The sequence below is a fragment of the Leiobunum rupestre genome, chromosome 11 (assembly GCF_980474605.1).
Source record: "Leiobunum rupestre chromosome 11, qqLeiRupe1.1.hap1, whole genome shotgun sequence".
NCBI classification, from domain to species: domain Eukaryota; kingdom Metazoa; phylum Arthropoda; class Arachnida; order Opiliones; family Sclerosomatidae; genus Leiobunum; species Leiobunum rupestre.
The window spans coordinates 28,992,773-29,019,993 of NC_143394.1; the positions used below are offsets into that span (position 1 = coordinate 28,992,773).

Genomic DNA, 27,221 nt, shown 5'->3' on the forward strand with positions numbered 1-27,221 from the left:
ATATTAATGTAGATCACTTGATTTAAATATTAATGTAGATAACTTGATTTAAATATTAATGTAGATCACTTGATTTAAATATTATTGTAGATCACTTGATTTAAATATTAATGTAGATCACTTGATTTAAATATTAATGTAGATCACTTGATTTAAATATTAATGTAGATAACTTGATTTAAATATTAATGTAGATAACTTGATTTAAATATTAATGTAGATCACTTGATTTAAATATTATTGTAGATCACTTGATTTAAATATTAATGTAGATCACTTGATTTAAATATTAATGTAGATCACTTGATTTAAATATTAATGTAGATCACTTGATTTAAATATTAATGTAGATAACTTGATTTAAATATTAATGTAGATAACTTGATTTAAATATTAATGTAGATCACTTGATTTAAATATTAATGTAGATCACTTGATTTAAATATTAATGTAGATCACTTGATTTAAATATTAATGTAGATAACTTGATTTAAATATTAATGTAGATAACTTGATTTAAATATTAATGTAGATTACTTGATTTAAATATTAATGTAGTAACTTGATTTAAATATTAATGTAGATAACTTGATTTAAATATTAATGTAGATTACTTGATTTAAATATTAATGTAGATAACTTGATTTAAATATTAATGTAGATAACTTGATTTAAATATTAATGTAGATCACTTGATTTAAATATTAATGTAGATCACTTGATTTAAATATTAATGTAGATCACTTGATTTAAATATTAATGTAGATCACTTGATTTAAATATTAATGTAGATAACTTGATTTAAATATTAATGTAGATCACTTGATTTAAATATTAATGTAGATCACTTGATTTAAATATTATTGTAGATCACTTGATTTAAATATTAATGTAGATCACTTGATTTAAATATTAATGTAGATAACTTGATTTAAATATTAATGTAGATCACTTGATTTAAATATTAATGTAGATAACTTGATTTAAATATTAATGTAGATCACTTGATTTAAATATTATTGTAGATCACTTGATTTAAATATTAATGTAGATCACTTGATTTAAATATTAATGTAGATCACTTGATTTAAATATTAATGTAGATAACTTGATTTAAATATTAATGTAGATAACTTGATTTAAATATTAATGTAGATAACTTGATTTAAATATTAATGTAGATAACTTGATTTAAATATTAATGTAGATAACTTGATTTAAATATTAATGTAGATCACTTGATTTAAATATTATTGTAGATCACTTGATTTAAATATTAATGTAGATCACTTGATTTAAATATTATTGTAGATCACTTGATTTAAATATTAATGTAGATCACTTGATTTAAATATTATTGTAGATCACTTGATTTAAATATTAATGTAGATCACTTGATTTAAATATTAATGTAGATCACTTGATTTAAATATTATTGTAGATCACTTGATTTAAATATTAATGTAGATCACTTGATTTAAATATTAATGTAGATCACTTGATTTAAATATTAATGTAGATCACTTGATTTAAATATTAATGTAGATAACTTGATTTAAATATTAATGTAGATTACTTGATTTAAATATTAATGTAGATCACTCCATATAAAACGTTATTTAGATCATTTGATTTAAGATTCTTTCAGATCAGTGGATTTAAAATTCTTTCAGATCAGTTGATTTAAAATTCTTTCAGATCGGTAGATTTAAAAGTCTTTCAGATCATTTGATCTAAGATTCTTTCAGATCAGTGGATTTAAAATTCTTTCAGATCAGTTGATTTAAAATTCTTTCAGATCGGTAGATCACTTGATTTAAATATTAATGTAGATCACTTGATTTAAATATTAATGTAGATAACTTGATTTAAATATTAATGTAGATAACTTGATTTAAATATTAATGTAGATCACTTGATTTAAATATTAATGTAGATCACTTGATTTAAATATTAATGTAGATCACTTGATTTAAATATTAATGTAGATAACTTGATTTAAATATTAATGTAGATAACTTGATTTAAATATTAATGTAGATTACTTGATTTAAATATTAATGTAGATAACTTGATTTAAATATTAATGTAGATAACTTGATTTAAATATTAATGTAGATTACTTGATTTAAATATTAATGTAGATAACTTGAGTTAAATATTAATGTAGATAACTTGATTTAAATATTAATGTAGATCACTTGATTTAAATATTAATGTAGATCACTTGATTTAAATATTATTGTAGATCACTTGATTTAAATATTAATGTAGATCACTTGATTTAAATATTAATGTAGATCACTTGATTTAAATATTAATGTAGATTACTTGATTTAAATATTAATGTAGATAACTTGATTTAAATATTAATGTAGATAACTTGATTTAAATATTAATGTAGATTACTTGATTTAAATATTAATGTAGATAACTTGATTTAAATATTATTGTAGATCACTTGATTTAAATATTAATGTAGATCACTTGATTTAAATATTAATGTAGATCACTTGATTTAAATATTATTGTAGATCACTTGATTTAAATATTATTGTAGATCACTTGATTTAAATATTAATGTAGATCACTTGATTTAAATATTAATGTAGATCACTTGATTTAAATATTAATGTAGATCACTTGATTTAAATATTAATGTAGATAACTTGATTTAAATATTAATGTAGATCACTTGATTTAAATATTATTGTAGATCACTTGATTTAAATATTAATGTAGATCACTTGATTTAAATATTAATGTAGATCACTTGATTTAAATATTAATGTAGATAACTTGATTTAAATATTAATGTAGATAACTTGATTTAAATATTAATGTAGATCACTTGATTTAAATATTATTGTAGATCACTTGATTTAAATATTAATGTAGATCACTTGATTTAAATATTAATGTAGATCACTTGATTTAAATATTAATGTAGATCACTTGATTTAAATATTAATGTAGATAACTTGATTTAAATATTAATGTAGATAACTTGATTTAAATATTAATGTAGATATCTTGATTTAAATATTATTGTAGATCACTTGATTTAAATATTAATGTAGATCACTTGATTTAAATATTAATGTAGATCACTTGATTTAAATATTAATGTAGATCACTTGATTTAAATATTAATGTAGATCACTTGATTTAAATATTAATGTAGATCACTTGATTTAAATATTATTGTAGATCACTTGATTTAAATATTAATGTAGATCACTTGATTTAAATATTAATGTAGATCACTTGATTTAAATATTATTGTAGATCACTTGATTTAAATATTATTGTAGATCACTTGATTTAAATATTAATGTAGATCACTTGATTTAAATATTAATGTAGATCACTTGATTTAAATATTAATGTAGATCACTTGATTTAAATATTAATGTAGATAACTTGATTTAAATATTAATGTAGATCACTTGATTTAAATATTATTGTAGATCACTTGATTTAAATATTAATGTAGATCACTTGATTTAAATATTAATGTAGATCACTTGATTTAAATATTAATGTAGATAACTTGATTTAAATATTAATGTAGATAACTTGATTTAAATATTAATGTAGATCACTTGATTTAAATATTATTGTAGATCACTTGATTTAAATATTAATGTAGATCACTTGATTTAAATATTAATGTAGATAACTTGATTTAAATATTAATGTAGATCACTTGATTTAAATATTAATGTAGATAACTTGATTTAAATATTAATGTAGATAACTTGATTTAAATATTAATGTAGATCACTTGATTTAAATATTAATGTAGATCACTTGATTTAAATATTAATGTAGATCACTTGATTTAAATATTAATGTAGATCACTTGATTTAAATATTAATGTAGATAACTTGATTTAAATATTAATGTAGATTACTTGATTTAAATATTAATGTAGATAACTTGATTTAAATATTAATGTAGATAACTTGATTTAAATATTAATGTAGATTACTTGATTTAAATATTAATGTAGATAACTTGATTTAAATATTAATGTAGATAACTTGATTTAAATATTAATGTAGATCACTTGATTTAAATATTAATGTAGATCACTTGATTTAAATATTATTGTAGATCACTTGATTTAAATATTAATGTAGATCACTTGATTTAAATATTAATGTAGATCACTTGATTTAAATATTATTGTAGATCACTTGATTTAAATATTAATGTAGATCACTTGATTTAAATATTATTGTAGATCACTTGATTTAAATATTAATGTAGATCACTTGATTTAAATATTAATGTAGATCACTTGATTTAAATATTATTGTAGATCACTTGATTTAAATATTAATGTAGATCACTTGATTTAAATATTAATGTAGATCACTTGATTTAAATATTAATGTAGATCACTTGATTTAAATATTAATGTAGATCACTTGATTTAAATATTAATGTAGATAACTTGATTTAAATATTAATGTAGATTACTTGATTTAAATATTAATGTAGATCACTCCATATAAAACGTTATTTAGATCATTTGATTTAAGATTCTTTCAGATCAGTGGGGTTAAAATTCTTTCAGATCAGTTGATTTAAAATTCTTTCAGATCGGTAGATTTAAAAGTCTTTCAGATCATTTGATCTAAGATTCTTTCAGATCAGTGGATTTAAAATTCTTTCAGATCAGTTGATTTAAAATTCTTTCAGATCGGTAGATTTAAAAGTCTTTCAGATCATTTGATCTAAGATTCTTTCAGATCAGTTGATTTAAAATTCTTTCAGGTCCATTGATTTAAAATTCTTTCAGGTCCATTGATTTAAATATACTTCAGGTCCATTGATTTAAATATACTTCAGATCAGTTGATTTAAATATACTTCAGATCAGTTGCTTTAAATCTACTTCAGATCAGTTGATTTAAATCTACTTCAGATCAGTTGATTTAAATCTACTTCAGATCAGTTGATTTAAATCTACTTCAGATCAGTTGATTTAAATCTACTTCAGATCAGGTTATTGAAATTTCTGTTTAGATTACTTAATTTAAATCTAATTCAGATCAGTTAATTGAAATTTTAGTTTTTAATACAAGATTTAAATCATATTGAAAATCTCTTGATTTAAATCGTATTTAAAATCACTTAATTTAAATCGTAATTTCAATCCGTAATTTCGAGCAAAAAGTGTAGACTTCATTTTAAACGCAGAAGAGGGCTATGACTGAATTGAATTAATTCAATAGAAGATTTTTTTATATTGCGCATGTTCTCATACTTTAGCGAATGGGAAATTTCTTCAGATATTGGGAGTCCGAAGCGCGCTTACTCGTGGCCTCGGAAACCCAAAGGGAGCGGGTTCGATTCCTGCCCGATGTACGATGAATTTTATCTTTCACTAGGGTATGGGAACAGGCGCAGTACTATCTTGGATTATATGAAAAATCTGATGTTGTAATAACTTCGGCGCTTTGAAAAAGAAATTGAAAATGGAATTAATTCCGAGGGGTAAGACAGTCTCAGCTAGGAGCAACAAACACAAGGAGAACGCAGCTAGCCTTTAAACACGCTAACGAAGGGTTGTGTACGAATTTCATTGGACGAGCGTCACGAGCCTTTACGCTGAACGTTTTACGGGTGGGGGGAAGACAATTTCCGAATTTTACCCTTCCGACGGCAGCAGGCACTAAAGCGTCTAGCCAATAAAAAATGTACGCAAGAAAATACACGACTTTTGACGGGTTGCGTTCTCCTTGTGTGGGGTGTTGTGTTTGTTGTTCCTAGGTCCAGATAATCTGTACACCGAGTTCGTGCATTTAGCACTGTTAAAGGTACATATTTTCAAGAGTTCGCGAGTTCCATTTAGCACTGTCAAAAGTACGGCAGTGTACACCGAGTTCGAAGAGTGTCTTACCCCTCGATTAATTCAACCTTGTAAATAACTGAATGCCTTAGCCAATATCTTGTGTATAGCCGTGATTGCAAAATTGCCAAAATTAATTATATAAAAGATGGTTTCTTTTGAAGCAATTCAAGCTGTATTTTTAAGCACGATTAAGAAACCAATCAGATCGGATAAAAAAGAGAAAGTAGATTCGAATCTTTCGGGGCCCCTTTGATCGAAATTAAAAATGGAGTTCCGCGGCTCTTTTGTCATTCTACCCGCCGCTGTTATCCGAGAAATTGGACATCGCGACGAGTCAGCTTAAATTTGGCCCCCCTTTCAGTTTCGCAACTTTGTTTTTGATGATGCAGAGTCCTTCGTCATATAGAAAAGGATCAAAAGAGGAGAGAAAAGAGCGGCTTCCGGTTCCTCTCTGCAGATGCTAAGCTAGCTTTCTTCGCTATACAATGGGACTGCGTGCAAATTTCTTGGACAAGAAACGCCGCCAGGGAAAGCTAGAAGGTTTTACCTCGACGTTATCACGCGATTCTCCCGGAATAAGAGAAATTTGTTCGTCCGGTAACACTGCTCGTCTGCCTTTGAGGTGAATAAAAAATTATTCTTGCTTTAGCTCAGCTTCATCGAGAAACCCTCTCCCGCTTTCGTTCTCTTCGCGTTTGCTACTTTGAAACGCAATTGCAACTTTGAAACGCGATTGCGAATAGAGGCTATATTGGAGTTAAGGAGTTCAGGTGAACTACAGGCCAGTAACCGAGCCAGGCGATGATTCAGCCAACTTGAGATTTCCGTACCTCAATTCTTTCAACCTCTCCTTGAGTTAAAATATCTTTTTTTTCTTTTGAGAGATGGTGATAAGTTACCCGTGTTTAAGGGCTTTAACAGTTGCGTGATTAAATTTAATATTACCAGAAATATATCATATTATTATGAGGGAATTATCTATCTCCGTACATTGCCAATGTTATTTCTGCAACTAGTTGTTCCTAGGATACTGCTTAAAGGCCTGGGTTTTTTTCTGCCTGTCCCCCTTTAAATTAACTTAGTGGAGCGCAAATACCCTGGTGGTAATCCAACCGCTGAACATGTTGGCCTAATTTAAAGGGGGACAGGCAGAAGAAAACCTAGGCCTTTAAATGAAGTCTATTTTTACCCACGAAATTTGTTGTGATTAGTTATTTATACAGGGTGTCTACTAAAAAACAAAAAATTATAAATAACTAAAAAACGTTTTTTTATTTAAAATTTCTATGGAACATTCCTCGTGCAGGGGGGACATTTTCTAAAGTAAAATTGAATGAACTTGAACCACGTCTTCAAGGTCATTCAAAACCTATCTCGAGAACCGCTGGGTTTAGGGATTTGGTTCCAATTAGGAAGTAGTTGCTCGCCATATTATTAGTTCAAATAACTTGGATTTGACTAATGAGAAGCCGATAAATTGAAATGTTGAAGCTCAAGCATATATCGTAGCTAACGGTGGCATAATTGAACCGTTGTAAACTATTCAGTATTTATTTGATTCAGTAACATTAAAACTAATCAGATTATTTTATTATCAAACACCGAATTCATTAACCTTAAATATATCGGCTTCTAATTGGCCAAATTTGGTCAAATCAAAGTTATTTGAACTAATAATATGGTGAGCGACAACTTTGTAATTGGAACCAAATCCCTAAACCCATCGGATCTCGAAATAGTTTTCGAATGACCTTGAAGACATGGTTCAAGTTCGTTCAATTTTACTTTAGTATATGTCACCCTGAACGAGGAATGTTCCATAGAAATTTTCAGTTATTTATAATTTTTTTTTTTAGTGGCCACCCTGTAGTTGTTAGCCTGGTACTCTACTCTTTAATTGTATACTCTACGGTCTCAACTCTTAGATAACATTTATTTCGACCAAAGTTTTAATCGTTTTCCTTAATGATTCTCGGCAAATAATACTTGCACCAAATAAAGTGCCCCCAAAAATTAAAGAGGTGCCAGTACAAGAGGGTGGGTTAAAGGCTTTTTATACAGTCAACATCTCGTTGAATTTATTTTAGTAGGTCAACTGGTAGAACTTAAGTGTCCCACCCGTTCTACACCGGTGTTGTGGAAAAACTGATCTACGGTGTTTATCTTAGTTTCGCTATTCGTATTTATTCATCGGATAAATCGATCGATTTTTCGTTTTACACTTAAAATCGTATTCGTCAAACATTTTCGAAGGAAGGTAAATATTCGCTCAAGGAAAATGGTTCGAGCCTCCTTTTCCCTTCTGGCCCATCCATTCTCTTCGGGCGAAAGGGAAAATGCAGAATTGATCTGTTTTCTTACGTATACCGAGTAAGAGCGGCCGAGTAGCGGTAATTTAACCGCATCATTCCTGCGGGGCCATTTTTGTTTGCGAACTACGTGATATTCTTCCGTTTCCCCGTCTTGGGCCACACCATTTTAGCTACCCAAAGGAAACTTCGTGTAGCGCCAATCTGGACAAGGAATGGTGGGCTCCGTTGTAGACCGTCTAGGAAATTGGCCCATAAAGTGCATTAGCGATTCGGAAATCAGATCCCCCCATTGGCCACGTGTCAAACCACGTGACTGATGACTTCACCCGAAGTACTTTTACTTTAGTTTGTATGGAAATGAAGTTCTTTTACGAAAAGATACTATAGCTTTTAGCATCTGCTAGCCGTGTAGCCGGCGGGGGTCCATCGCGGACTTAACTAGCCATCGACAGAACAATTCTTCTTCTTCCATGGACAGGGGGTTCTAGCACCATCTCGTCCTTTCCAAGGATATCTTCGTGAACTCTCCGCGGGGAATTCCTATACTATATAGGGTGTCCTAATAAACATGATTAAAATATTAAAACTTATTTAACCATTTTAATCAATATTTAATAATTTTAATCAAGATTTAATCATTTTAATCACGATTTAATCATTTTAATCACGATTTAATCATTTAAATCACGATTTAATCTTTAAATCACGATTTAATCATTTAAATCGCGATTTAATCATTTAAATCACGATTTAATCATTTTAATCGCGATTTATTCATTTTAATCGCGATTTATTCATTTAAATCACGATTTTATCATTTTAATCACGATTTAATCATTTTAATCACGATTTTTTCATTTTAATCACGATTTAATCATTTTAATCGAGATTTAATAATTTTAATCACGATTTAATCATCTTAATCGCGATTTAATCATTTTAATCGCGATTTATTACTTTTTATCACGATTTATTACTTTTTATCACGATTGAATCATTTTAATCACGATTTAATAATTTTAATCACGATTTAATCAATTTAATCACGATTTAATCATTTTAATCGCGATTTATTACTTTTTATCACGATTGAATCATTTTAATCGCGATTTATTACTTTTTATCACGATTGAATCATTTTAATCGCGATTTATTACTTTTTATCACGATTTATTACTTTTTATCACGATTGAATCATTTTAATCACGATTTAATAATTTTAATCACGATTTAATCAATTTAATCACGATTTAATCATTTTAATCGCGATTTATTACTTTTTATCACGATTGAATCATTTTAATCGCGATTTAATTATTTTAATCACGATTGAATCATTTTAATCGCGATTTAATTATTTTAATCACGATTTAATCATCTTAATCGCGATTTAATAATTTTTATAATAATGTCGGTTTATTTAAATTTGAAATCCATATTAGACTAATCATGGAATGAAATCGTTTTTTTATTTTTTTTTTTGGAAGAGTTCCCAAAAAAAAACTCCTCGGTCATTTTTACCTCTCCGAGAGGACTATGTACCTAGAGGATAGCGCCGCCGATCAAACGCCGCCGCCGCTGATTATTTAGATAACGCCGAAACGCCGCCGCCAAAACATTTTCATTTCGCCGCCGAATAAATTTCCATTATTAAAGTATAATAAGTACGTTTTGAGATCTAAACTACTTAGATTTTTCTTTTGGTAGTGCTACGATTCCTAGGCTGTTGGGTGCACCGTACTAGCGTTATAAAATTAAAAATGATTAATAATTTCCAAAAGATCTGGCACCACTGCACCGCGCGCACCAAGATTTTCTGCAGCAGATAGCTGGCATAGGAGAGAGATAAATGAAAACGGCTTTGGAGTTGCCTCGCATCGTATTTTGTAATAAGTACAGAAACGTATCAGCTGCATTGACTGCATTCAGCAATAACTATTCTATTACATTTTAAAAATTCCTTTGATACAAAGATAAAATAATTTGTGATAATAGACTTAAATGCGCGGGGAAAATCCGGATTTGGGGGGATGAAATTTATGCGGTAGAGGGCTGGCTCGTTGGTTGTCTGTACGATAATGGCGGCGCCCAGCAAAAGTTTCTAAAAAGAGTGTATAGATAATAATACTAGTGAAATGGTAGTAAATTAGTACAGTATTGTTATTACTAGCGTAAATGTTTTAGTTTAATAGTATCATATGTGACATAGATACTCATAAGTGTGCCTCTGTTTAACATATCTGTATTAAAAATTTAAATGAGACCTTGTTTCACAGCCACCAAAGACTATATAAAGCTACGCGTAACTTTATATAGTCTTTGACAGCCACCAAAGAAAATACGTCGCGTAAAACTGGTTTTAACTTCCTTCCCCCCTACGCGAGAACTAGTTTTGATGACGATAAAACCGTCATCGACCGGGAAGTGACGTCAATAACGTCATATCCTTGCAACAAGGTATCATTATGAAAAAATTCTTTCAGGCACACTTATGATTAAATAAGTTACATCTGATAGTATGTAACCAAAGTTACCTCTTCTTTGTTTTGGAAAAAAGTGGTTCCATTTTAATAAAATGCATTCTATTAAACATGTATTTTTTTAAATGTGTTTAACAATTCCAGTTCTAGCGGTCTATTAAAAGGCTGGCGCTATTTCTGAGGGGGGGGCAGTTTTTCCCCTTAGGCACCGCCGCCGCCGATTTATTTCAACGCCGCCGATTATTTTCTGAAAATCGGCGCGCCACGCCGCCGCCGAACTAATTAACGTTCCCGCCGCCGCCGTTGAAAATTGGTTCGGCGCTATGCTCTATATGTACCCTAGGAGGGTTTATACAATCACCGTGTCTGTCTGTCTGTGTGTCTGTTTGTCTATCTGTGGGCTGCGAACGCGTTACCGGGGAAAAGTCCAAAACGCGTTACCGGAGAAAAGTCGAAAAACCGTGTTTGCAGTTTAAACGTTGGAAAAACCAACGCGTGACGGTGAGCGTTAACGGATAAATTTGCGGTTGGGTTTGGTTGTTTTTTCTTTTCGTTAACGCTCACCGTCGCGACGGTTGCAACTCAGTTTTATTGGAAAGTTTGTTATTGTAATTTGGTTATGTGTAGTGTGGGAATGTTGAGTTGGTTGTGTTTGCGTGTTGTACGTATGGGTGTTTCCTCTCCAACTTCTTCTTATTGACTTTTGGGACGCACCGGGTGCTGAGGGTTACGGTAAACGTCTCAACGTCCAAATGGCAGCGTTTCCACCAATTGTTTACGGTATTCGTCTAGTTTCAATTGGTCGGTATTCGAAAACGAGCCCTTCTGCGTGACAGGCCAGTGTTCTACCACAGAACCACCGATACATGTTTCGATTGAAATTTTAAAGGTCAAATATTGTTTTAGCGCAGTCAGCAGAGATAAGATGGTTAAAGGGTAGAACCCGTGGGTGGTCCACTTAGTTAGTTTTTGTAATTTATTTACGGGTTTTATTATCGACTTAGATATAGTTGTATTAATGCGGTAGCGTTGGTTTGACGTTTATTGATATACGAGCTGTCATTTAGTCAAGTGGCTTTTTGTTCTTTGTTAATGGTAAGGTTTTCGCTTCTTGTTAATACATTTTCTATTGTTGTGGATATTTGTATATCTACGATTCCTAATGCAGTCATTGATTTCCTGGTTGTGCGAGTTATTATATGATATTGGAAATTGGACGGCATTGGTCTTTTTCGTGCTGTATGTGTCACAACGTCAACATAAAGTCTGCGAGTCGTCCACTACCAGAGGTCGAATATAGCTATTCTACGGTATCTTCATCAAGGGCGAGTGTTGAAATAAAATGAGCGTTAAAGATGCGGAACGTATTTCGTAAGCGAGAAAAATACAAATACCCTCTGAAGATATTTATTTCATTAAAATTGGCTTCGTATTATATTTAACTGATAAACTTGTACTCTTAATAGGGTTAAATTCAATTGCGCATTGTTTTAGTACCTCTAACTCACTGTTGTAACTACTCCATTTAAAATATTCTGAATAAATTAAACTCGGTTGCTTCGTCTCAATTATTTTAATTATAATTAAAATTTTATACCGTGCGGGATTGAACCGGGATTACGTTTTTAGTAAATAACTCTGAATTGCGTAGATATATCTTGCAGGGTCATCTCGAGAAATTAATACCACTAGGGACAATTCTTCCGAGGAGAGGTATATTTTGGCTTGCCAACTTGTCCGAATTACAACATTACAATTTGTACAACTTCAATCGATGACCGAAGATATCAAGTTTGTTTAAAACATTATTCGTACTTTGAATGATATAGTCAGCCAGTCTTTTATTTAAAATCAATTTTGATCTATCATCTTTATGATTTTCATATTCAGTGCCAATTCCACTCTCTTTGGTTATGGTAAGAATCAATGAGAAAGCCCCTTAAAGGGAATATAAACTCAGGTATTTGGTGTGGAACACCAACGTTTGCAGCTCTGGCCACTCTTGTCTTTGGCTTTAGACATAATTGGCGCCACTATACAGGGTTATTTGAAAAATTAAAGGGGTCTTCCATAAAGAATGCTTTGCGGGATATATTTCCTTTAATGTTGTGTAGCAAAGTCAGAGTATTAATCTGCCTCATTATATTGTGCTAATTTTAATTTCAGTACCACAAGAGTTAACACAGTTCATTGCCTCCATAATTATTTTTATATTATAAATATCTTATTATTATTAGTTTATCTTTAAAACCTAATAATTTGGTTAAAGGGAATATAACCTGGAAATCAATATTCATGGCAGACCCCTTCAATTTTTCAAATCATCCTGTGCAGTGGCACCAAAAATTTCTAAAGCCAAAAGCAAGAGCGACCAGAGCTGCAAACGTTGGTGTTCCACACCAAATACCTGAGGCTATATTCCCTTCACGCGACATAATTTGTCGGATACGTTAGTTTTTTCCCTGTATTGTTTTAGAGTCGATGCTTGATTGAGCCCGTTTCTTTAAACGTGGATAAATCTAGCAATATTAAATCCATCAAATGCTCAAAACGTTTTAAATGGTGAAAGGGTAGGCGGTTTTGGGCAATTATAGGCTGGACGCGTTGATTGATTCGCACGTAGTTCGGGGAGTAGGTACTCACGAGCACACTACCCGAGGTGATAATCACCGATTTGGTTGAAACTAGGTGGGTATGTAGACCTTATGGTAACATTAAATTTTACCAAGGGAAAAATTGCAATGGGCATTAGTTTGCCATGGCAACCGAAAATGTTTTTGACAACACAGTACGTGAAATTTTTTTTAAAAATTTCAAATTTCAAAACCAAAAAAAAAATAGATCAAAATTGACTAATGAAATGAATTGTATGATATTTTGATGAATTTTGGTCAATTTGATCAAAATATGTAAAAATTTATCAATTGTTATTTTCAATGGGACAATATACAGACTGTGTCGTCAAAAACATTTTCGGTTGCCATGACAAAACTAATGCCCATTGCCACTTTTCCTTTGGTGAAATTTCATGTTACCATAAGATCTACATATCCACCTAGTTTCAACAAAATCGGTGATTATCACCTCGGGTAGTCTCCTCGTCAGTTAACACAAAATCGTCCCATGGATATCCAAGAAATATCAGGTGGGGATATTCGGAGTATCCCGAAAATGACCAAAAATCCCTCCTAATGCATTTTGACCCGGCCACCTGAATTAATGGCTTTAAAAGTCGCTTGATGACTTAGGCCTAAGGTGGTGCCTTGGGTATTAGCCTAGCCTAGCTGAACTGACCTTTATTTGGGGAACAAAATTTAACTTTGTGGTGACTTTCTTGATATTGTTAAAATATATAAACGTAACTTACTTTAAGCTACCCTCATTGAGACTTTAAATAAATGTTACGTTTTCCACCCCTTGACAAGGGCGTATCCAGGATTTTATTTCTGGGGGGGTTTTGTGGAAAAATTTTAAGGGGGGGGTGCTGACGGAAGTTTCACTGATTTTTATTAGGTACCTCCCCCCCGGTCATCAGCATTTCGGGGGGGGGGTTTCAACCCCCAAACCCCCCCCTTAAATACGCCCTTGCCCCTTGATCCCCAACCCCGACTTAAATATGACCTTTAAAGCCCACAGTGAAGAATCGCCTAGTTTTGCTTTAGGCTACGCTAAAGTGTCCAGCTCTAAGCAACAAACTTGAAGTTCGCCGCGAGCCCCATCGCTTTGACAAAGTTTCATAGTGTACGTCGAACTCGAGTACTATAAATATAAATTTAGCAAACAAGCGCGGTTTCGGTACAGAGGTTGTTTGTCACGACACGGCAACGCGTCGACCTTTCACAATAATAGTCAAGTGTTTACCTTCTAAACAACAATCGACGTCGGCTCATCCGCGATATATTAGAGAGCTTAACCTCTCAAAATACGTCCAGGAGAAACGTCTAGACTAAGGCTGATGATAATATATGAAATTTCCAGAATTACTGTCGTGAACAGCGAAATAAAAGACGCGAACTTTTCCGACATAAAAACCGGTAAACCTTTTTCCTCTTATTTCAAAACAGAACTGGCCGTTAATTTATTTTTACACGCGCAAAATAACACCTTTTTTAACAGCAACCAAAAACTCACTTTCACGCGCGCGTGCGCTATATAAACATTTGAAAACGAATATAGGTACATGTACTATACAAAATTACGATGTGTACAACCGAACAATTACCTAACGCGTTTAGTGAAGAGGGGAGTCTTACCAGAAGTAAATAACTTCTTCTACGAGGGAGTAGACATATTTATTTATAAACCCGATTTTAATCGATGTATTAGATTTAGGAAGTATTTTGGCCTGCCCCATTTTTTATTTCGAAACGTATTTTGGTAAATACAAGATTAGGAAGATAAATTAAATAGCATTAGCAGTATAGAGATTTGTGTACTTCGCTTTAAGATATATACTTCTGGTATTAATAATTTATACGATAATTACTAAAATGTTACGTAATAAATAATATTTTTCATACTAAGTTAAAAGGATCTTAACATTGCGTATAAACTATTCTCCACCACTCTCCCCCTATTTGGCTTTTCGTTGCTACGCAACGCGTTTTTAAATTTTTAATGTTTAGACTTAGTTTCTTTTTTCGGTTTAACAGTTGCAAGCCAGATTTCCTGCACGGTACTGATGAGTTCCCAAATAGGACGAAACCGGTCTACCGTTGGAATTTCTGGCTATTTTATTTAATTTCATTTTTCACTCGAAGATCTATTGGTCCGAGATTCGCGTCTTTATATTTGCTCGAAGACCTATTGGTTCGAGCTATTGGTAAGTTTTTAAATTTCTTCAAATTTGTTTAGGGTTTAGCTTTATTATCCCTTTTCATAATGGACTAATCTACTTATTCGATAATATTTTTAATGCCACGATCCAAATGTCGAAACGTATTTTGGTAAATACAAGATTTATTAAGATATAATAAAATACCATTAGCAGTATTGAGATATGTGTATTTCGCTTTAAGATATATACTTCTGGTAATAATAATTTACAGGGTGGTTACTAAAATGTTACGTAACAAATCATATTTTAATACCACAATCCAAATTTTAACTATTTTACGAAACGCTTATAATTTAAAACATTTATTTTCGTTAATAATGTTATCATTAGTTTTTTAAAAGACGAAATTTGTATTTTAAAAATAATTTAATGTTATTAAAATTAATGGCGCTATTTTAATTGGGGGAGTCGGAGGTGTTTGTTACGTATTTATGAGGGTAGGGTCTTACCAATGGATTATTGAAAAGTCGATTTTTACATTACGTAATATTCGAACAACCCCAAAATACGTAACCTCGCGACGTGTTTTTCGTTTCCAAACCTCATAATGAAAAGAAAGATATCTGGTAGGGGACTAGCAGTGGCGTAAATAAGGCACCCTTAAAACGAACGCGATAAATAAACGATGACATACTCACAGTTGCTCTCTAAAGGCATGAACTCTTGCATTTCGTTCAGCATGGCATTTACGGACTGAATTTCCCTGAAAGCAGACGTACACAGCTATTTTAAGAAAATCCGGGTTTGAATTTCGACCAGCTACAACCCTTGCCTCTCTTCACCCCCTCCATCCAGTATATTACGATTATAAAATATTAAAACGCATTAGGAAAGACTTTAAATTTATCATGAAGCCAAGAAGGTAGGGCGTGTATCGATTTCGGACGCCGCTTGACTGGCTACTATGGAAACGCGTCATTTCCTCCGCGTGTACCGGCGACTCTCGAACGACACCGTCCCCGCCTTCGTGTTTACATTAATAACGACGACGCGCAGATATCTAAAGGCCTATTCACACGAGCCCACAACGCGACTCTCAAATCTATCAAAAATATCTCCACTCTATCGGAAATATCTCACCTCTATCGGAAATATCTCACCTCTATCAAAAATATCTCACCTCTATCAAAAATATCTCACCTCTATCAAAAATATCTCACCTCTATCAAAAATATCTCACCTCTATCCAAAATATCTCACCTCTATCAAAAATATCTCACCTCTATCAAAAATATCTCACCTTTATCAAAAATATCTCACCTTTATCAAAAATATCTCACCTCTATCCAAAATATCTCATCTCTATCAAAAATATCTCACCTCTAACCTCACCTCTATCAGAAATACCCTCACCTCTATCAGAAATATCTCACCTCTATCAAAAATATCTCACCTATATCAAAAATATCTCACCTATATCAAAAATATCTCACCTCTATCAAAAATATCTCACCTCTATCAAAAATATCTCACCTCTATCAAAAATATCTCACCTCTATCAGAAATATCTCACATCTATCAAAAATATCTCACCTCTATCAAAAATATCTCCACTCTATCAAAAATATCTCCACTCTATCAAAAATATCTCCACTCTATCAAAAATATCTCCACTCTATCAAAAATATCTCCACTCTATCAAAAATATCTCCACTCTATCAAAAATATCTCACTCTATCAAAAATATCTCCACTCTATCAAAAATATCTCCACTCTATCAAAAATATCTCACTCTATCAAAAATATCTCCACTATATCAATTAAGTACGTGAAACGTAAAGTATGTTTGGTTAATGCACTTTGATTCGAGTCAAAAAGTGAAGCTTCGCCATTGTAGCTCACTACGTCCGCCATTCTCGCTCACCTAGCACTGATTGTAAGCACTGGTGATTTTGGAAAATTCCTCTTCAATCATTTTACAGGATAGAGTGCTTCCTGCCTTTTGAGTAAACTGGTTTGAGCAGAATTTAAAAAATCTTAGCTACGTTCAAAAATCGAGCTTCTAGTTAGCCATCTTGGAAATTTCTAATTAAATTAATTCGAAGCTAAATTGTACTTTCCTCGCTGAATCTAGGTGTAATCAAAATAGACTTCCTATTAACAACCATAATAGTCACGGTTTGAACACATTTTGTCACGAAAAAGTCTATATTTAAATACAAAATTGAATATGAAATCGTCGCCGTTAAAACAAAACCACGTATCTTTTCGGTGGCCTTTTTGAGAAAAATGGATTTTTAATTTTGCAGGGACTTGTGAAATCGCGTGTTAGGTTTTTACATGTGAGTTAATTTTATAGTTAAATAATTTCGTTTCATAATTGAATTAATGAGGATTTTAATTTAAAAATATTTTGCTAAAGGGGAATTTTTAGAGATACGTGGTTTCGCGTCATGAAGTGAAATAGGAGCTGAAAATAAGCAAGATACGTGCTTTTGGGTGAAATGCGTTGTGAATATCAAAGATACGTTTAAATGTTTTCTCGATTTAAAAAAATAAATTCAATTGCAACCTATTAATGTTTTTAATGTTATATACGTAAATTGGAGTGTAGAAACTAAATATCTCAAGTTACGTGGTTTTGTTTTAACGGCGACGAAATGTATTCGATTTCAATATTTGGGGATACGCGTTGGTCATTAGCTGTCCGCGCGGAACATGGTGGTTAAAACGTTGTTGGGCTCTAAAATGTGTGAACAGGCCTTAGCTCTGTTTGAACGGCTAAGTTGATTTTGGCCAGGAAATTAAGAAGATCTTCGCCCAAATTACTTTTTCGTCTCCGCGTGTTGAATCAGTTTCGTCGAAATTTCGTTTTAAAAGCAATGAAAACGAGTGATAAAAAAGGATTTTCTCACGCGAAGAGGCCCATAAACATTATACATACGAAATGAGGCTGATATTTGATAAGCGGGATATCGAGTACATCTGCTCCGAAATGCGTGTTTTCCTTAGTCCAATCAATAATGCAAATCCGCGAGAAGATAGTGCCCCGCAAACTTTCATACGCGGTGTATTTTCTCGTCGGAAAATTCTCCAAGATTTTGCCCGTAAAAAAGACATTTTATCCGATAATAAAAACTCTTTAATCCTTTGTACTACGATCTACAGGGTGTCCACTAAAAAATGAACCAGGGTGAATATCTCAAAATCTGTTTTAGGTACGATTTTGAAATTTTCAAGTCGTATACAAGATGTAGGGGGAAACCTATTGCGAAAATGTCGATGACCTTGAACCATGTCTTCAAGGTCATCCAAAAACTAAATCGAGAACCGTAAGTGTTACGAAGTTGGTTCCAATTAGAAAAGTGTTCCACGTGACTTTTTAAGTACAAATAGCTCTAAATTGATCGGATTTGACCAATAGGAAGCCGAGAAATTCTAGATGATAAACAAGAAGTTCGTTAAGTTGATAACGTGTCGAAAGCGAGGTTCGGCAGCTGATAACTCTAAAGATACTCATGTTAGAGTACTGAAATTTGCTAAACATCCTCATCAGGATTGAGGGTCTTTAGTTTAAAAATTTCAATGACCTTGAACCATGTCTACAAGGTCATCCAAAAACTAACTCGAGAACCGTAAGTGTTAGAAAGTTGGTTCCAATTAGAATCTTGTATACGAATTGAAAATTTCAAAATCGTACCTAAAACAGTTTTTGAGATATTCGCCCTGATTCATTTTTTAGTGGACACCCTGTATACTTCCCAAAAGAATTTTATTTGAATAATGCGGCCGCTTTACAAATTTAATAGAGCTCCATATTTGAAACGGGGCTACGTCATCCAAAATCGTCAGTATTACTGGACGGAGAAACTATAGCTAGCAATAAAATACGATGATATCTTAGGCCCGTAACCAGAAAGGTTTGCTTGAGGGGGCAGTAACGTTCTGAAAAGGAATTAACCATGAATATATTCAAATATACCAATGAATGTAGAACGCCTTACTACGATGCCGATGTCATAGAGGCGGGACTAACAAGGAGAGTACCCGAGGTGTTTATTGCCGATATAGTTCAAAGTCGGCCGTAATGTGGACCTATATGATATATGAAATTTCCCAAAAGGAGACGTTGCACTACCCATTCGATTTGTCATGGTAACCGAAAATGTTTTTGACCACCAAAATAAGATTTTTCCCTTATTTTACCCAAAATTTGTTACAAATTTACCCTAAAAATGTTTAAATTTACCCAAACTTGATGAAATTTACCTAAATGTGGTCCAAATTACACATTTCGTGATTTTCAAATTTTTTAAAAATTTCGTAGCTAGAACCCTGTGAAACCGAGAATATCCCATGCTTTTTTAAATTTAGATTTTATTGTTTTAAGTGATCAAAAACATTTTCGGTTGCTATAGCAAAACGAATGGGTAGTGCAACGTCTCCTTTTGGGAAATTTCATATCTCATATAGGTCTACATTACGGCCGACTTTGAACTAAATCGGCAATAAACACCTCGGGTACTCTCCTTGTAAGTTTATCGAATTTTATGACGCTCTAAATGCGCCTCTAAAATTGGCCTGAGAATAGCCAATGAGGAAATGGTCTAGCCACGGCATCATCGAGTTCTCATTGGCTGTTCTCGGCTCAGATTCGATCGTCGTGTCGTCTGCTAGAGTTCATATTATCTTCAAAATTGGTGCAATCTTATAATAAAATTGCTTGTTCCTAGTTGTAGCCCCGTTTCCTATTATAATGAATAATAATGCATTATAATTATAATTATTCTATTTGGTGGTATTCAAAAGCTAAAATTTAATTTATAGCGCAATGCAGTGTATGAAAATTTAAGCGCTAAAAGTAGTTTTAGTTGTACTAGCGGTCGTTAGATGGGGCGCCAATGTACTAATCATTTTCACCCACCATGAGCAGATCACGTCTGTGACGAACTTGAGAATGATTGGCCCGTACCATTGAATTGGGAATAATACTGCTAGAATAACAATTACGATTTCGGTTGCCATGGTTACGCGGGACCTGTTCTGAGAAGACTGTACGAAATTCATCTTTATCATTAGGTGGTAGCGCCATCTATATTTTGTAAAGATATATGGCTAAAAATAAATAATTATTAGCTAACTCACCGTAACTTGTGTTAAAAAGGATCTTGTTGACAGATTAAAATTATTTTTAAACCTTTTCAAAGGTTTGTTTTGTTACGAGAAATCATACATTTCAATTTTGCGTCAGATTCACTCAAAAATTCAATTGCCATATAGTGGCCACCACCAGAGACAGATGCCGCCACGGTAGAACGATAAAGTTGATAAAGTTTACTTATTGAAAGAAATTGGTCCCACGCCAGCTAGATTTAGTTGTACCTCTATTTATTCCCAACTCAATGGCCCGTACGCTCACCTTTCTTTAAAGACTATGTTAAATCTTTACCTCTACCAAGCAGAGCACTCTGCAAAGTAAAACACGTGATGGGGCAAAAAATAATTTTGAGGATAATTTAACTTGAGGGGAATGGATTTATTCTGGATGGTACTGCCCCCTGGTATCCCAACGGCTACGGGCTTTTGGTTAGCTTCGAATATGGAAGGCGCGATGGATACCTGTCGATGGTTCGAAGTTCATCTTGTTGGAAGTCGAGGGGAGGCGGCTTCCAAAGGACCAACATTTCGAGGACGCCCATTCCTGATTGGTTAGCCTTTTGATCGGCTGCAACAAAACGGTTGTTTTAAGAAGTATTCAGTCATTGCAACGGGCATTCTTACGGCGCGACGTACCGTAAAAGGCAGTCATGTCCATCGGATGTGCGGCTATCAAGTGTTGGCACTTTTGAAGCTCCCTCAGTAAGAGTTGCGTACAACAGCATAGGTTGACTAAATGTTGACTGTCCACTGGAATCCCTTCCGCAACGTCACTGATGGAAATATAAATAGGATATTAGGAGGACATTCTTTCGAAATAATATGTACTCAAGGCACCACTTAGGCCGAAGTCATCTAGCGGTGGAGTGGCTAGCACTTTCACCTCGCAGCCGAGTTCGATACCACCTTGTGGCACCTAGGAGCAACAAACACAAGGAGAACGCAGCTAGCCTTTAAACAAGCTAACGCAGTGCTGTGTACAACTTTCATTGGACGAGCCTTTACGCTGAACGTTTTACGGGCGGGGGGGAAGACAATTTCCGAATTTTCCCCTTCCGACGGCAGCAGGTGCTAAAGCGTCTAACGAATGAAAAATGTACACAAAAAAGGGGTGACTTTTGACGGGTTGCGTTCTCCTCGTGTGGGGTGCTGTGTCTATTGCTCCTAGTTGGCACTGAGTGAAAACTTGGAACTATTCCTTCTGCGTTGAGTTTGCAAGCTCTCTCTCTCAACTTGTTAAAGGGGATCTCCCACGGGTTCTTCGGTTTCCCCTTCCATAAAAACTTGTTGAGGATAACTGTAATAGTGAGTGTAGAGAGCTGTTGGCTCGCGTGGCATGAAGGGCTTGCCACCACCCTCCTACGCATTGTAACCCGGCCATCTGCTAAAAGGCATTAAAAGTCACTACATGACTTGGGCCTAAGGTGGTGCTTTGAGTATTAGCCTAGCTGGTTATTTATTCCTTTAAATCAAGTGGCCGGCTTACAATGCGTAGCAGCAAGCAATTCAAGCCACGCGAGCCAACAGATCCTTACAATTACCTTTAACCTCAACAAGTGTTTATGGAAAGGGAAAAACGGATCGCTGGTATCAAACCCGGCTTCTCTTACTGCATGACGAAAGTGCAAATCACTCCTCCCCCATTCGTATATTTACCTTCGTATATCAGGCATGAGGATGTGATGGGCAGAGGCACAAGTATCCAAGCATTTCTTGCGTGTGGTTCTCAATTTGTCCCGGATTTCCGGGCAGTCCTGGGCCTTCCCGATACTAATTAGTTGATCCCGAAATAGAGCCACTTGCGAATTCAAATCTTCGATTAACTACGAATAGAAAAAGAAAAATAGACGTTAATATTTTATCAACGTCGCTTTATTCTGCGTATGGGTCAATATCGAATAATTCATTTCAAGGCTCGATTAGTCGCTATTTTATCCGTTTTATTTCAAATTATATTTTCAATAAAACCAAACTTTGTTTCGTGTGTGACGTCAAGTTCGTGTAGCACCCGAAAAAACAGCGTGCAAGAGAATTAAAGAATTACGGCTTCGACACGTCATTTATAGAAGGTCCATTCCTTTTAAGAATCTCACGCAATCCAAGAGTTTGCACGCTTGATTAAAATATAAATTTTTAATGAAAATTGTTTTTTGTCGACTTTGGGAATGGGACAATGCTTCTGAACATATCAAGGCACACACTTTCAATTGACCTCGAACACTCTTCCAGACAAAATCGTAACCTCTCTTTCCTGGTGTGTTTTCGTCGGCTGGATGGGCACGGTGTCCGTGCACACACAAAAACATTCCTCGATTACAAGCTTACAATTTTGACTCTGAGGACTAAATGAGAAAGAAGCCATCGTTTATTGCGAATGGAATTAGGAACGGAAAATATGACGACGGAATTAGGGACGGAAATATGACGATGGAATTAGGGACGGAAATATGACGATGGAATTAGGGGTGGTAAAAACGACGACGAATTAGGGGTGGAATTAGGGACGTAAAATATGACGAAGAAATAAGGGACGAATATTATATGACGACGGAATTAGGGACGGAAATATGACGATGGAATTAGGGGCGGTAAAAACGACGACGAATTAGGGACTTAAAATATGACGACGAAATTAGGGACGGAAAATATGACGACGTAATTAGGGGTGGAATTAGGGACTTAAAATATGACGACGAACTTATGGACCTAAAATATCAAATCAAATCAAATCAAATAGTTTATTGTGTGTACCTGATTTACATTACATTTCACTAAATACTTTTTTGTGTTTACTAGTACACTTGCCCTTCTATAAAAGCATAGCTCGTGTGTAGAGGGCACAAATATTTTGTTATTAAGAAATAATTTTTACCTCCGATCGAATTCACCGTACAGTTAAAAAACATCACTAAAACATTATGTTTATAGTCTCATAATTTTCCAGGGTCCATTTTTTATCTTGAATTTATATGTTTTAAAAGAAGTTTCATTTTTGATTTCAGATTGTAATTGATTAAATAATATTGACCCATAACATCTCGCGTGTCTTTGACTCTTACTCTTATTCAACTTTGGTATGCTAAAATTAAAAGAGTTCAGTGATCGAGTTCCATTTGAGTGTTTATACATTAAGTCTGGCTGACATTTATATTCAAACATTTTAGATAGTACGCTAAGTGTATATATTTTTCTTATGTTTAAAACTTTAAACTCAGAGTACAATAGAAAAGTAGGGTATAATATTGGTTTGAATAGACAGGTTTTTATAATCCTATTTTGTAAACGATTTCACGGTTTGAACACAGAATTGGTAGCGTTTCCCCAACCCAATATACCATTTGACAATAAAGATTGAACTAATTAATAATATACTATTTTTAACAAACACTCATTTAAAATATCACAAAGAGTTAACAGTCTAAATAACTAAATCTTAATAACTTTATAAGGTTATTTATATGTGAATTCCATTTAAGCTCGTAGTCAATTTAGATTCCAAGGTATTTCCAGACTTCAACTTTTTCAATTTTTTTACAGTTTGTGTTTATATTAGTACTACATATTATATTGTCGTGTAGAAATATTTCATAAGGTACAGAATTATATTTCTCCGAAAATAAAATATATTTTGTTTTATCTTCATTAAGGCTAAGTAAATTTAACTGAAGCCATTGATTAATCCTAAACACACCTATATTAGTTTTAGTTATAGTTTCATTCCAATCATTTGCTACAAATACGAGCGCTGTATCATCAGCAAATGAAAACAAAGCATCTGAGATATTCATTTTACACAACATATTTATATATACAAGAAAAAGTATTGGTCCCAATACCGTACCCTGGGGAACACCACACTTTAATGGTTCTTTAGTGCTATTATATTTACCTATTCTGACAGTTGAATATCGTTTACTCATATAGGAAATAAAACCAATCTAGTCCTAATCCACGAATAGTTTCAAGTTTGTTAAATAAAATATGACGACGAAATTAGGGACATAAAATAAGACGATGGAATTAGGAACGGAAATATTACGACGAAATTAAGAACGGAAATATGACGACGGAATTTGGGACGGAATTATGGACTTAAAATATGACGACGAAATTAGGGACATAAAATAAGACGATGGAATTAGGAACGGAAATATTACGACGAAATTAGGAACGGAAATATGACGACGGAATTAGGGACGGAATTATGGACTTAAAATATGACGACGTAATTAGGGACCTAAAATATGACGACGAAATTAGGGACTTCAAATATGACGAAGGAATTAGGGTGGAAAATATGACGATGGAATTAAGGACGGAAAAGACGACGACGGAATTAGGGACGGAAAATATGACGATGGAATTAGGGACGGGAAAAACGATGACGAATTAAGGGCGGAATTAGGGACTAAAAATATGACGGAAATGAATAGCGATGAGGAAGAATATTCAATGTTTCGTTGCGTAACTCGGTTAATCAGAAAATCTCCGCGCGGAGGTATCATAAAAACCAAAATGAAATTGGCGATTTGATCGTGACATCTTTACCAAGCACATGAACCACGTCGTCCACGCGTCGAAGCAACATACGCACCGGGGAACGTGATTCCCGCTCGGGGAATTTTGTTGTCGAATTTTTATATTTTCCAATCCCGTATAACCTTTAGCGCGTTCCGCTAGTTCGTAAAAGTTTGTAAGAAGCCCCGCGGAGAGAGAGAGAGTCTGAAGAAAATTCTCGAAGCTGCCTCGAATTCAAATATCCCGCTTTCTCTCTTTCTATGCTAAAAAGTTTCCAATTCTGATTTTGAGCTGCCTGCGGAGGCTTAAGGCTAGTCGCCAAATGGCAGCTCTTAACGCGCATTCGTTCTTCGAATGGAATCCTATTCGGTAGCCGTTACGGAGTTGCGGAAGGATTCTGGATTTGAGTTTCAGGATGGTATATAGAGTAACTCTCTTTATGTTCCGGTTAGTAACTACCTTTCCGTTACAATTCCGTTTGCCATGTACGGGATGCAAAGATTTTCCCCCATCTTAGAACAGACGGCCATAGTCTGTCTTTAATACGCGAAAGAGTCTCGACATTTTATCAAAGGAGCTTCGAAATTGAATAATAGTTTAGTTTTAATTAGTTAGAATTGACATCTAATCCGGTTATCCTCCAATGCCCCTTCTGTAGTATTAGAAAGCTATATGCAAGTATAGCGCCCATCGGGTAGTTAGAAAAAAGGGTTTCCATGGGTTTTATTAGGGTTTGCTTTGGGTTTAAAAAGGTTAAGGAAAAAATAATAAACCCTTAAGGTTTGTTTTGGCAACTTGCATGGTTTGAAAAGGGTTTAAATAATTAAAGGAAACCCCTATAGGTCAATGGAAAACCCTTAGGATTCCAATTTAAGAACCTATAGAAAACAAATAATAATTTATCACTTTTTAAAACCCTTTTCAAACCCTGCACGTTTTAAACTATCTCACGCCATCTACGCCAAAATTTGATATCAAGCCGTATAATAATTTTATTAACGTAAAGGAAGACGGACTTTCCCCAAAATGGTTTCCCTAAACATCGTTGCAATCATACATCTTTCGGTGGTTCTGTGGTAAAACGCCAGCCTGTCGTGCTAGAGGGCTTGGGTTCGAAACGCGCCCGTCGCAATCGCCAAAATTTATTATTAAGTTGTAAATTAAATTAATTATTTTTAATTTAATCTATAAATACAGAAAGTGCTCATTTTTAGCCTTGTGGGTTTGAAAATTTCCGTTAAAGGGTTTTGGAGGGTTTGAATTTGAGGAATTTTTTTTAAGAACCTTTGGGGTTTATAATCAAACTCTTTTTTCTAACTGCGCGGCTCACCAATAAATCTCCGAGAAAGTTGACAACTGGTTCTAGACAGATCACCTAAAGTCAATTCGGTAGTTGATAAAGAGCTAGTAAGATTTTGAAGGTTGGCGAAAAAGAAGCGTCAACAGGCATCCACTGCAGTGGCCGCGTCAATGAAATTGATAGTCCTTGTCTAGGAAACTTCCAAATGGAATTATTTCTCGATTCTTTCTGTCGCTGCAGAGGGATCTTTTATTTTTTTCTTAATCTTAGCGAGAATTTTCCTCGCGTCAACTTCCGAAGAAGAAAAATGGCAAAGTCAGCCACCAGTTTTCAGCCTTCTTGCTCCTATCGTGTTTTCTCAGTCGCCCCAAACTTGCTATTATTTTTTTTTTTCGTTTTCTATATTTTAAGGCGTCCCTTTTCTGGGTTCCCCGTTGGGTTAGGTGCTATAGCGCAGACGGAACATTCATTTCTGATCAAATGTGAAATTCGATTAACAACATCCTTGTGATAAATCAAATCAGTGATTCGGCTGTTTACGCAGAGCGTACACCTCGGCCTGGATGTGCAGCATGCCAAATATGAGGAAGTAATGAGCGTATTTCAATAACCACTCCACCATCTATCGTCTTTAAAAATAATTATTAGGATGGTACTTATCACGACAAAAGGAAGCCTAAGCTGACCTCATAGGTCACCGAGGTCACGGTGAACGACCTTATTCTTCGCGCATGAGGGGGATTCAAAAATCTATGAAGCGTTATATGTGTAAAAAATGATTAGATTAAAGCCCATTTTTCACGTGTTTTCC

The 27,221-nt window shown here is 33.8% G+C and overlaps 1 protein-coding gene across 1 annotated transcript in view; it reads right to left on the reverse strand.

Annotated features, from left to right (window-relative positions):
- LOC149922166 (regulator of G protein signaling 7-binding protein-like) overlaps nucleotides 1-27,221 on the reverse strand; it is a 105,241-nt gene that overhangs the window by 1,055 nt on the left and 76,965 nt on the right. The window contains exons 2-5 of the mRNA XM_090163562.1: nucleotides 22,249-22,415; nucleotides 21,229-21,365; nucleotides 21,055-21,160; nucleotides 16,134-16,198 (exon numbers count right to left, since the gene is read on the reverse strand). Coding sequence (XP_090019688.1) covers nucleotides 16,134-16,198; nucleotides 21,055-21,160; nucleotides 21,229-21,365; nucleotides 22,249-22,415 — 475 coding nt within the window. The remainder of the gene's footprint in view (nucleotides 1-16,133; nucleotides 16,199-21,054; nucleotides 21,161-21,228; nucleotides 21,366-22,248; nucleotides 22,416-27,221) is intronic.